At 42.1% G+C, this 13,398-nt stretch overlaps 1 protein-coding gene across 1 annotated transcript in view; it reads right to left on the bottom strand.

The window, feature by feature from the left end:
- The window catches only part of tex264a (testis expressed 264, ER-phagy receptor a), a 65,977-nt gene extending 53,483 nt beyond the window's left edge, over positions 1-12,494 (bottom strand). Inside the window, exon 1 of the mRNA XM_062401043.1 lies at positions 11,961-12,494. Coding sequence (XP_062257027.1) covers positions 11,961-12,218 — 258 coding nt within the window. The 5' untranslated portion in view covers positions 12,219-12,494. The remainder of the gene's footprint in view (positions 1-11,960) is intronic.
- Between the last annotated feature and the right edge of the window lie 904 nt (positions 12,495-13,398).

The following is a 13,398-nucleotide window of genomic DNA, read 5'->3' as shown; positions in this document are numbered from 1 at the left end:
ACTTGGACTATGGGCAGAGAAGGTCTCTGGTTCGTCTCTGGTTCGACTCCACGGAGAGACAACAAAAGACAAACCTGGATTGATCTGTCCAAAAATCCAAGAGTCTCCCTACCCTGTCTAGTGCCCCTGAGCAAGGCACCTTACTCCCCCAACATCTGCTCCCCGAGCGCCGTACATGGTCGCTCACTGCTCTGTGTGTCCTGCACCAGATGGGTCAAAAGCAGAGGTTAAATTTCCCTACCTGCATGAGTGTGCCTTTGCATGTCTGTGCATGTGTTTGGGATGAATAAATGGATCTTAATCTTAATCTTTATTGATATGATGGCAAAGATATCTTAGCAATGCCTTCAATCCTCGTGCTGACAGTCTTTGCTAATAACCAAGACATATGTTAGAGATCTACAAGTGATGGACTCCTAAAGCATCTATTATAAAAGAATAAATGCTATAGAGGGAGATATTGGGAGGTTTAATGGAACCTGCAGATGAGACATTAAGGCTTTATGAGATTTAAAATGTAACCGAGGCAAGTACATGTCTGATGGAACTATTAAGAAAAGTATATAATTCAGGTGCTGGTATAAAATCATTTCATATATATACGTAAGCATCAAACCTATTAAATAAGACAGAAGAAAGAAGGAGGGATAATTATATGTGAGGAAAAATGTAAGTTTACAAGCTCATAGCAAACAAAGAAGTTTGGATAGAAAAACTTAATGAGGTTTTTTATTACACCCTTTCAGAAATCCCACTATGACGGTAACTTACCTGACCACAGCACAAACTGTGGAAAACAAAATGCAAACAACCACTGCATTTTTGTGAGACTGTCACATTATATTGCCCCATATAGAAGACTTATTGGAGAGGGATACACAATGCACTAAATGTATAATGCATGTAAAATGAAAATTAACCTACAGCTGGGAACAAACAACAAAACCTTTACCAGGAAGATAGCACACTTTTAGATGCATTAATTGACATTAAAATGACAATTTACAAAAGGAAGAAAAAAGCAATTTTCAATCATAAATTGGAACAATTTGCTTCACACTGTGGAAACTGGGTTAAATATGCAACACCCTATGGGCATTGTCTTCTTTTCATAAATAAATGATGTTTTAATGTACATACTTTTTCCCCTTCTTTCTTTTGTCTTACATGTGCATACCTTCAGTAATACTATATAGTGAATATATGATATAAAGATACATCTAATGGAGATATTCATTTAAATTATATCAAAAATATATTGTGGAAACCGGATATAGCGATATATGGTTCAAAAAGTTTGGCACAGAATGGTTCCTATACAAATTTGGTTGAATAATTTGCTTATAGTGATCGAGTAGTCTGCTTACAGTGTTAATTTTTGGTCTTTTCAGAAATGTTTGGACCTTTAAAAAGTTTTTACAGATTTTACCAGCTCTGCCAGTAATTTACTGCTCCTCTCTGTGTCTCTATCATTTGCGCTGCACGCTGCCAACCAAATCGGGTCAAACCAAGTGTGCCCCGACATCTCCTCCGGCTCTCCATACATTGACTAAGTTTACAAATTCTGTTGTTTACCAGTCTGGGCTTACACATTGTCCCACGACAGTGAGTGTTAGTGCATGTGTGTGTGTGTGTGTGGGTGTGTGTGTGTGTACGCACCTATCAACGCGCACAAGAGAGAAGGAAAGCAAGCAGAGTCAGTAGGAGCTGAATTATCAATGACTGCGCAGCTATGAAGAAAGATTTAACTCATTTCAGAAAGTATTAATCATTATGTAGAATTGATCTGATTGGCCATTTAAAAATAATCTACGTTTAAACTGAAGCGGGTCAGAGACGTGTGACGGAGAGAGAGAGGAAAAAGAGAGCAGCGGAGTCCCTGTGTCTGTGAGCAATGTGATATTGTCCTTATCTTAAAAACTGCTGTTTTCCCTCAAGGCCTGGGACTCTCATAGAGAAGATACGCAATTCAGTTATAGTAGTCGACCATCAATTTGGCCACGGACAAACGTGATCACTATAAGCGTTTCCAGTGTATGACAAAAGCCATCTTTACAGTAATAGGCTATTGTCATTATCATTGTTGATTTTAGCATTTAGCTCAAAGCATTGCTGTGCCTAGCATGACAACATTATAACTTAAAAATAGTTTTTAATTGATGTTTTAATATTTATTAAAAATTATTTAACAATTTATTTTCACTACAATTAATTTCAATATCTCAACGGCTTAATCTTCATTCATAAAAACAATTTATAAAATAAAATTTATAAAATTAATTAAAATATCCAGTTAGCTTGGAGTCAACAAAATACAACCTTGATATTACACAATTATATTATCGTCACTATATTAATTGCCTTATATGCCATATCAACATGACTTCTTAGCGCCTTTACTTTTTTGCCTTTGTTTGGAATCTGAACTGTTTTTATATTTTTTCAGGGTTTTGTCTGCATCGCCCTTTTCCCTGCATGAACAATCAAATGTGTGGGGCTGTCAACAAGGCTTCTCTACGTAGCTGCTCCCTGTCAACACTGGTGGTCTTTGATAAGACACAACAAAAACCATTCCAACACAAAGGGGATAACAACTGTCCTCCCACAGACTTGCTCCAGTATCTCCCCATCTCGCTACATCTCTCATGCTCTCTGCACTGATAGACTAGAGTGTGTTAGCTAACCAGTAGTTCACTAATGATATCATTCAGGGCTCCAGCTATCATTCACATCCCACACAGTGGTAAGAACAAACAGCCGCCCTGACTGCATCTCATCTCTGTTTCCCCCCAGATAACACACCCCGGAGACATACAGGCAATTAGGAAAGAGAGGAACACCACTCCATGTACTTGACTTGTCTTGTCTTTCCCCACCGCGGTTGTTTTGTTTGCGTCTGAAATTCGAACAGAACCAAGAGGTAGAAATTCTCCGATGCTGCAAGCCCGGGCAGCGGCTCTCGAGAAGTCAGCCACTGCTGCCAGAGCGGCTCATTGAAGGACAGCGTGTGAACCGAGGAAAGCCGACTGTGTCTTTAGATCGGCTCAGGTGAGAGTCAGAGTCAGACAATGGGGAAGACTGTGAAACCCTTACCTCTATAACTCCAAACTGATGCATTTGGTTTCTATACCAAGCTGGAGAAACCCAAATCAAGTTAACACTGACTTGCAACTGAACGCAACTACCTGCATGATTTGAATAAAAATAAACCACCCGAATACGCCTCTGCTGATTATATGAGCGACAACTGTTTATTTCCTATATCTCTCTAAACAGGCTCATTAAATCAGAGAAAAAAAAGGTGCACACGGTCAACTCTGGTAGAGCTCCTGGCCCGTGGGACTCTGGGATGGCTTTTACCGTTCACACATGGAACCATACCCATCTCTACCCGATTCCCCTACTCCAGGTCTCCAGGGACCTGTAAGGAAAAAAGGTAATTTTAAAAAAGCAATTCTTTGCTGGAGGCTACAGGGGCCATTTTCTGATGGATGCGCTCTCAAGCAATAAAAAAAAAGGTAAAGCTGACAGAGGTAATTCTTTATTAGGAGACACGTAATGAGGATTAACTCTCTTCATTCACTGTCTGTTAAGATACACCCCTATATATTTTCCTTCTCCTCACGCTCTCTATCTTCCCTAAGTCCTCCTGTGCTTCCTGTTGTGTGTTGTTTGTCCCTATTCGTCTGTCACTCCTGTCTGTGTGTGTGTATGACTTGCTGGGCGTGGCTTTGGGATACCTGCTCCCAGCATCTCTCCAGCACACCTCAGACTTGCTTCACACGTAACCTTGGTACACGAGTTGGCTTGTCAAATAACACCATTTTTTAATGAGCAGCTATAAATAGTAACTTTTAATGGGAATTTGTGAGATGTTTCACTTCTGACTCTCATCTCTCACGAGCAGCTAACACAAGACGTTTTTGCACAGGTTTTAAATTATCTATATACCTGTCACACGTGTTGGAAGAGGAGTCAAGGTGTTGTTTAAACGCCATGTTTTTTTACACATTCTGACTTCAAAGCACAGGAACACACCAAAGAACAAGGACTTCCCAACTCAGGTACAGTACTGGGACTTTCCATGGAGCATCTGAATGCACAGTTAATACCTCTGTCGAGAAGGTTATGTTTTGTTTGTTTGTTTGTTTGTTTGTTTGTAGGATTACGCAAAAAGAGGGACTACCACACAACATGGTGGAAAGATGCGCTATAGGACAGGAAAGAACCCATTACATTGGATCAGGTGCGGGGCATATTTAGGGGAGTGTGTGAAATTTTGTGCAGTTCTAATTTAAAATATAGTGAATTTAAATGTGGTTTCATGAGGAGACCGTTTGGCCATTCTAGTTCAGACAAATTAATTATGTTGTAGTGAACCTCCCTTTGTTTGTTCTTTCTATTTTTATCTCTAGTCCAGCCTATTAAAAATCCTAAGCATTTTTCCACTCTTGGGCCTGCACCTCTTTCCTGACTGTCAGCACTTGGGGGAAATTGTTTGAATGCTATCCTCATTTACACCGGTTCATTTCATATGACAAGTGTTAGATGGGCACAAGGACAAACAAGTCGGGCGCACAGCCTTTCTGCAGCTTGATGACATGTGTTAATGAATGTACCATACTCTGACTGACGGAGTATCAACACCATCCTCCTTCAAACACATCTAACAGGCGAACAATCACCGAAATGTGAAGCTAAATAATAAGAGCCGGAGCGATTAAGACTGAAACAGGATAACATCTGTTCTCTCTGTGAATGAACTATATAAAACATGTTACGGAAACATAGCATAGCTGTAAACATAGCATAGTTGGATTTTAAAAGGACACCTTTCGCATATATTTGCCATTAAACAACTAGAAACTAGAGAAAAAGATGAAAAAGACCCAGCATCCATCAAAATGTTAAAATAGTGTGTCAGTCATTGTGAAGTGGTCCAGTGAAGCGGGGGTTTTTTTTCACGCGTGCCCCTCATGTGCTTTCTGGCAAAGTGTGATTTCCATTACGCCAGAGCAGCATTACGAAGCTTTGATTGTACGAGGGTCATTCGCTGTGCCGCAGTCAACAGATCTGCACATTTGGAATCTCTCCAGACGTCAACACCATCTTCACATCAACGTCAGCGGTGAGGCACGATAAGCAGCAAATGCAGCATTCATAAAAAAAACAAAGTTTGTGAAGAACAGATAACAGGCTCCAAATGTTTTTTTTTCGTCAACAGTTCAATTGCACTGGATGAATAAGCTCCACAAACAATACACATCACTGCCTCAGCTGGAGAGTGTTCTCGCCCTCTCTCGGTCTCTGCTCAGTGGCTCACAGTATCGTCCTCGCTCTGCAGCTGGAACACTGAGACAGATGGTGTTTAGGGCATTTCCACGAACAAGCACAAAGACCTGACACATGTGGAGCAAGAAGAAGGGAAGACTACAGGATAAGCAATCTCTCAACAAGAGCTGTCTCTTGCCTCAGTATGTCAGGGCGATAACCTGTCGCAGCTGATTGAAAGCCACCCACCTCACCACCAGCCTCGCACTCCTCTCCCCAAAGGCAGGCAGGCAGACGAGGCAGCAGAGACAAAGTCACTAGGAAGGAAAAATTGAAACTAATAGGGCTGCACAGCACTGGCACCACAGGTATGCTGTCACGGGCTGTAGCATTTACGGCAGGGCAAGAATGCCTAGCCAAACAATTGAGCTGAAATGATTTCTTTTTTAACTTGGTTCCAAAGTGAAGTCAGCCGTCAGCTTGACGGATTTAACATCCAACCACTTAAATACATCATTGCTGGAAATAACTGTGAAAATAAACTTAAGATTCATTCAAACCACCAATTGAAAATGTGTCCAGTTTTGCAAGGGGGGGGGGCTCAAGCGTCCAAATCAGATTACACATTGCAGTGATGAGGCGTGGGCCCCCACGGCCCCTTGAGGCAGGAGCCAGTGGAGATCTTCGTTTTGTTTCCTGTCTCTTTTTCACCAAGTGCAGCCCGATCCCTCTAGGCTGTGCTCAGACTTAGCTGGTAATTACACATGGCATCCTGGGAGTTCTAGCATGTATAATTACTGGCGAGGATAAGCAGCCTGCTGGAGGCAGGACACAGTTTTCCTTTGCCACAGTCGTGCTGCTGGTTCACCGCTCCTCGGGCCAGCTGGACACAGTGTGGCACTCCTCCAGCCAGATGTCACAGAGCGGGGAGATATTCTCTTCTAATAGGAGATATGAATGAATCCCTCCCTTCTCTGCCTAGGCTTCCTTCCTTCTCTACAAAATGTTCCAACTCTTCCTCCACCTCCTTGCTGCGCTGATAAATATTTGGCTCTGTAATCCAATATCCTGCGCATCATAACACCGGCTAAAGAGCCAATGCATGTCACAGGATTGATGGTGCGATAGATTTAAAGATATTCTTCACCATCTTGTTTCACTGACAAACGCAGCATGTCACCTTGTTGAGTAATGTCTTTTTTTCTTCCCGACACAGTTGGTGAAAACGAAAAATCAAGAGGGCATCCTAAAAGTAAACTGAAACGGTTGTGTTCAGGATAAAAAAAGATTTTAGAGATTCTGTCTGGAATGCTTCTGCTTTATTTTTGCAGCGATCCACTCAGTGTGGAGATGTTCATAAACGTTAATGGGGCGCCTTACATCGGGGAGAGCCAGCGTGTCCACAATCTCACATAATATTGACTTGACGACCTGCGGGACCAGATTTCAGAGTATCAATGTATTTATTTCTCATTTTGTAAGCAGCAGCTCCTTGCCAGAAGCCTCCCTCTCATGTTGTTGCCGTCGACAGGCAGACAAGCGGCAGTAAAATGCTAATAAATTTGACTGGGAGTGTGGCGATGCTCCGCGCTCTGATCTGAAATTCCGATTGATGAATTGGAGAACTGCGAGCCTCTCAAGGTGAGTCAGACTCCTTCCAATTTATCCCCCTCTCGGAAGGCGGCTGCACACCTCGCCTCATCTCTCACTGCCACTCCCATCTACGTCTACACATGACATTTCATTTTCTCCTGCTTGTCATAGGGAGCTATGAGCGGGGTTTGCTCCAGGAGCTAAAACAAAGTGGGGAATTCACTTGATCAGAGGAGGAACCAAACAGCAGCTCGGGGTTTAGCCCCGATACAGACATAACATAATATCAGTGTCAGAGGCAGCTGCTGTTGCTGCGTATGATTCCATGGAGTGTGGACAGACTTTGATCATATCCACTACAGGCAGCGTTACAGTTAAGGGAATGCTCTGTGTTTACTGACAATTAGATCCACTGAATTGACTGAATCTTTACATTTCCTCACTCACGGATAGCTTATTGTTCCATCCCACACTGGCCAGTGGGCATTCACTGCTGTTAATAATGCATTTAGCTGGGGAGATTCCTTGCAGACGAACCGCCCTGCTGTGCTTTATTGTTTTTGTTCAATATTTGTGTCAAATCCCCATTACAGCTGAGCCTGAGGCAGCTCTGCCTCCAATGGTTTGCTGAGTTTAAGGTTTAACCTCCAATCTGTTGCGGGTCACTGCCCAGTTGACTGATGCCTATGAGGAAAAAAAGCTGCTAAACTGTCCAATCCCTGAGGAGGCGTGGGTGATAATTACTATTGTGAGCGTACGTGCAAACACACACATGCGTGAATCGACATAAACAAACAGACAATAGGTGGCACACAAAGGCCAGCACACCTCTACCTTCTCCATCTATCCAGAATTAAGCTAAAATATTCTGCTTATGAACAGTGCTATTTTGGGCATTTGCAGCCTGCACAGTAGCGATCAGGGGATGGAGACCTGGTAGCAAAGTTCCATCGATACACGCACATTACCAATCAGGACTCAGTCTCTGCTGTCAACCATGATGTTTCAGTCCGTTTTTTTTGTATTATGCGAAACACCAAAAATGACAGAAACAATCTTTGAGGTTTATTTGACGTGTACTTTTTAGTTTGGTCCATGTCCCATCCACTAACACGGAGGAGGTGGGATTCATGACTATATTGCAGCCAGCCACCAGCTGGCAATCGAGGCGCTGTGGCAATACTTATAGGGAGCAGTCCCCTCATCCATCTTTACACACAGTGCAGACCCCAATACACTAATAACCAGACCAATAACAGGTCACAGCTGTCTGACTGATAGAAATACAACAGAGTTAGCTGCTATAACACAAGTCTACTCTTTGATCAGTTGGTGTAAGTTTGGAATCTTGATGCTCGGGACACAGAGCTGTGCTGGCTTTTATCACAGTCATTAAACAGGGACTACGTTACAACTCAAATGCTTGTTGAATGCAAATGACTTCAGAGGCAGGAGCGCGAAACACAGGACTGACAGTGACCAATTAATACACAGCCAGTCGTGCAGGTTTGGAATCCAGATTTGCTTTATTCCGATGAAACTACTTTTTGCTACTGTCAAAATGATGTGAGGCTGAGTCACACTGCTTAAATGATTTTCTTTTCTTTAAAGATCGATGAGGTTTCAAGGAGGCTTCTGTCTCCCACACAAACTCAGCTTCAATGCTAATACTGCCATCTAGTGGCCATCAGTGTATCTCTTACAAAGGACATTAGTAGTTATCAGAGAATAAAGTATATTTATTACAATATTTTCAGATTAAATACACATGCAGTCAACTAAAATAAAGTCTCAAAACACTCCTCTGGAGTAGTCCGATTAAATCATCATTAAATGGCTTTCACTTGAACAGGCTTTTTCTTTTGTTTAATACTATAACCTCTTTATCCATGTATAGGTTTAAATCATATCAATGTATTAAATAGGTTTTTGTCTTTCAGTCATTTTCTTTGGCGACTCTCCGCTCAGACAAAGGAAAAAGGAAAAGGCACACCCTCACAACATCCAAGTTTACTTGATAAGGTGAACTCAACTTCCTGATAATATTGCTGTTTGACACAACGATTACACTAAATAAACTCCAGCAATACAAGGCATTTATTGGTCTCCTGAACCACCTCTTTAACAAAAATGTAGCATATTATTTATCTCCTTTGGTTATTAATGTAATATACCTCTCAGACAGGTTAGGAAATGTGTTTTCTTTGTGTCAAGACGGTGTGTTTCTGCATGAGTTAGACAAGTTATAGTGGTTTTGTTTTATTGGATTTATCATTTGTCACCCCCGCAGCCCTTCATTTGTTCTTTGTCTAACCTGACCCCTCGTGTTTGTTTTGATTATTTTTATCCATTGACCAGTAAACGGCTTATTTTGACTTCCCCCAACACTGGCAGTTGTTGCTTCCCTCATTTCCCTTATTCCTAGACCCATGCAGGGTTGTAACCACTAGTGAAACTTGTGTTTTAACCTGAGCTGCTGAAGACTTGTTTGTGTCACTGTTACATGTCTAACTTTTTGACAACTTAACACATTGAAAATAGCTAGCTACTGGATATACCATACAGACTTCTTTTAAGTTCTGAGGTCAAGTCTTGACACAGCGAGTTGCAAACTCCACTGTAAAGAATGGCAAGTTGAAAAAAAGTAAGCATCCTAACCCCATTAAAAACCCTCTCAGGGGGAACAATGTGAACAACAACTTTTACTCCACTTTATTCAAAGAGAAATACAGACAAGCATCACTTTTAACTTAGAATTCTATTCAAAGTTCTCTCAGACTGGTTTACTTTGAAGGCTGCTGGTGAGTAATCAGACTCCTGGCCTTAGTAAACTAAAGAAGGTAGACACATTATATTGTCACAAAGCAAACACTGAAAAACAGCTGCTTCAGATATAAAGAGCCAGAAACAATTTTAAGAAGTACTAAATAGACATTTGCTCTTGTTTGATGTTACTTCTACAAACATTTGATTCAATCAGTGGCCAACGTTTTTTCTTTAGGTCCAAGGTTAATTCAGCATTTGCTGTATTAGCTCCTGAACTTTAAATCTGTTGAGTTAATCATTCTACTTTTTGCTTAATCCTTTTCTGTGATTTCCAATGGATCTTCACAAGGAAGTCGGAGGTCCATACATCTTCAGAGTATATCTAAATAGAGACACAGATCCCAGGAGAGGCATCGAGTCTATATAAAAACCTCTTTGGACTGGTGGTTACAGAGACATCTGGACATCCTGTAGTGGCTCATTATGATCAAGACTCTCCACAAACTCTGACACAAGCAGAAAAAGTTTATAAAAAGCTCCTCAATAGACGCCAGCTGCAACTTTCCACTGGTAGAGCTCACAGTCAAGGTTTCCACTAAAAGCCTGGACTAAAAAAATGACTGTGTGCTAAAAGAAAGCAGCAGACGTAAGCAGAAAGATTAAGTGCTGTCTGTGTGCAACAATCTTTATTCCACAGAAGATAATAAAGTTATATTTTGGCCTGACAGAATGACAGTGATCTTGTTGACCTGGTTACTGTTTTTTTTTTGGTTGACTTCCCAAAAGCCTCTATTTGGCCACTTTGTTAGTCAGATGGTTTTAAGTCACCCAACCAGAAAAACTCAGAACTCAAACGTCAGCAGTTGTGACACAATGTAAGCCAAGCTAAGAACACAAAGGGAAGTACAGGTAGTTTAGATGTCGAGTCACGGAACATGATGTGAATACATAATGTGACGCTCTTGTATAACTGTATCACATTGTGCATCAGTGTTCTCTTAATCTGTATCAGCTGGAAACTCGCTTGAAACTCGATAAACATTCCCGTCTAACAAGCAACATGCAGACGTCTCTTATTGACTGAAAACACAACTCGTGATGAGCAGTAAAGCAGGAGACAACCGCAGAGCTCTGCCGAGGAATGACCTAGTTTGGTTTCAGGTTAGGATCAGAACGACACAGAGAGGTCATAGTGTCAAGAGCTTGTATTTTCAACTCGACCAGAAACCTGTCATTCTCATACATTTGTCAGCTTTTCTCAGATACCTGAGAAGAAGCACGTGTTTGCCCTTCTGGTTTGGAGTCTGGTTGCCATGTCGGAGTCAGAAACGGGCTGAGGCTTTCTGGAGCCGCAGATGAGAAGGAAAACAAAATATCAACAGTGCAACGTGGCACGGAACAGCTGACTGGTTCCATCGTTCAGGCTTAGCTCCTTTTAAAAAGGAAGCTTGTCTGTCTAACCCCTTGAGGCAAATCCCGACTCAGTTATATCTCGTTGTACATGACATTACAGTCCCTTATCTCACGGCCCTTCTCGGACAGAGCTGTTATTATGTAGACATAAGATAAGAAATCATTACATGACTGAAACTTTAAATATACAATATTTGTTGCTACTCAAACTATTTGTCAGTGGTAAATGGTCAGATAATTAACAAGCAACAATGTTGATGATCAATCGGCATTTTGTTATGCAAATGTGCCAAAAAATCCACTGTTTCTTATTCGGCTGGGCAGTAAAACCAAAAATAATCACTGCAATAGCAACATAACAAATCTCCACCATGTTCATTGATATGTTACTGTGCATTTTGCATTCTCTAGTCATAAAGAAGAGTTTAAAAGAACAGCCATCACTCAAAACAGAGTGTTTAAACATGGAGGTCATAATAACTTGACTTTTTTTATCAAGACAATCTTAGATATCTGCTGACCTGAATTTTTTCCCTATCTTTTTTCTTGTTACGTAAATGGGATCCCTTGTTGGTTTCCTTGACCGTGTAGTGCTGAACATGAGAAATATCTCCACGAGCTGATCTGTGTGCAGAGGTTCTCCACAGTTGGTCGTTAAAGTGGGACGAGCATTCTTCACTTATTGAGAGGCTCAATGATACAGAGCTGATTCATTCGGAGCCGTGCACAGTTTCAGGCTGAGTGACCTCTCAGACTCTGTGCGGGTCAAACTTGACATATCGGACCAACTGTAAAAAGCTTATCAGGACACAAAGTACAAGGGAGGGGGGGTGTGGTTACGTCACGGGGTCAACACAGACTCAGGGGTCAGACTCGTGTGCTGGGATGGGATGGGATGGGATGGGGGGGGTCCTCACCTGTTTGGGGTCATCGTAGAAGACACCGATGGAGGTGAGCCTCGGTCCGATGCTGCAGCTCTCCGTGTAGGCAGCACCGCAATCTTTGTACGACCCCTCCCTGAACTTGTAGGCGATGGTCACGTTCCTGATGGGAGGGGGCCCGGTCTTGATGTCCACGTCTGACAGGAGCCCCGAGTAGACCAGGGAGCCCCCCACCGTCACCAGCAGGCACACGAGGAGCCCGACCATCAGCAGCAGCAAGATCAGGTCGGACATGTCGGCTCCTCTGCGGCTGCACTCAATGGAGGAGGGAAAAAAACTGAGGAAAAGGGAGAATAAGCAGCCGAAGCTACACGTCCTCCGCCGGGTTACACGCAGCGACAGACACCGTAGCTCCCGTAGCGTCGCACCACAGCACGGAAACGACGTCGCTCAACCTCCTAATGCGCGATTCTTTGAGCACAGTCGCGACACTGTAGAGAAAAAGAGGAAACACGCGCTCGGGATGACAGAAAAACTGACAGTTTGTTTACGGTATTTTCCCAAACACTAGGACATGCTTCCTGGTTGGACCATTCCCGTGTACAGGGGAGGGGGGTCGGAATAGAAGTTTTATAAACCACTACATAAAATATTTTAATCTCAGAGTGATCACATAAACACACATATTATGGAGTAATAAATACACACCACTCATTTGTATGCATGTAAACTGTAGCTGGTGGTCTTTACATGCGCATCTTCGGCGCAGCGACCCCTGCGTCTCATTGCTATGGTTCAACCCAGGTGGCTGGGCAGGACAAATAAACTGAGCGCTAAATGAAATCCGACTGTGTGTGTTCATGATATTTCCTGTTCTGTCTGTGACTCCCGTGATCAGAGTGCGAGGTCTGCGCAACAGACTGTCGGTGGTGTCTCAGTGTTTCCTGTCACGACGACACAAGGGTCCTGCTGACGTCAAGCTCATCAACCTACGGAAATGAACCAAGCACAAACGAAGCAGCCCAGCTTCCTCACAACTTCAAGTTTTCCATGTGGCTATATGGGCTGTATTAACACTATCAAACTTATAAACACAAAAAAAAAATGTATAAATAAGACTGTCAACGTGTCCACTGGTATCTATACAGAGGAATGTGAGGAGAGATTTATTTCATTCTCATAATCCTTTATGAGGCAAATCAACGCATTTCAAATAATTAATCCTGCATAGAAGTGAACTGCGCAGGATTCATTATTTGATTTTAATTAATTTATATTTAATTTCTTTAATATTTTTTTATTATATTCTTTTTTTAAATAAAAACCAAGTTAAGTTTATAATTTTTCTTCTTTGATCCATTTTCAGTCACTGTTCAATTTTTCCAAACATGTGAACACATCTTTTAATACCTGCTGTTCTCCTCGTTCTTTTCTCAATGACTTGTTCAGTGTGAGAAGTGGTGGTTTAGTTTAT

The sequence above is a fragment of the Platichthys flesus genome, chromosome 2 (assembly GCF_949316205.1).
Source record: "Platichthys flesus chromosome 2, fPlaFle2.1, whole genome shotgun sequence".
Lineage (NCBI taxonomy): Eukaryota > Metazoa > Chordata > Actinopteri > Pleuronectiformes > Pleuronectidae > Platichthys > Platichthys flesus.
This window is presented reverse-complemented; position numbering and strand designations above follow the sequence as displayed.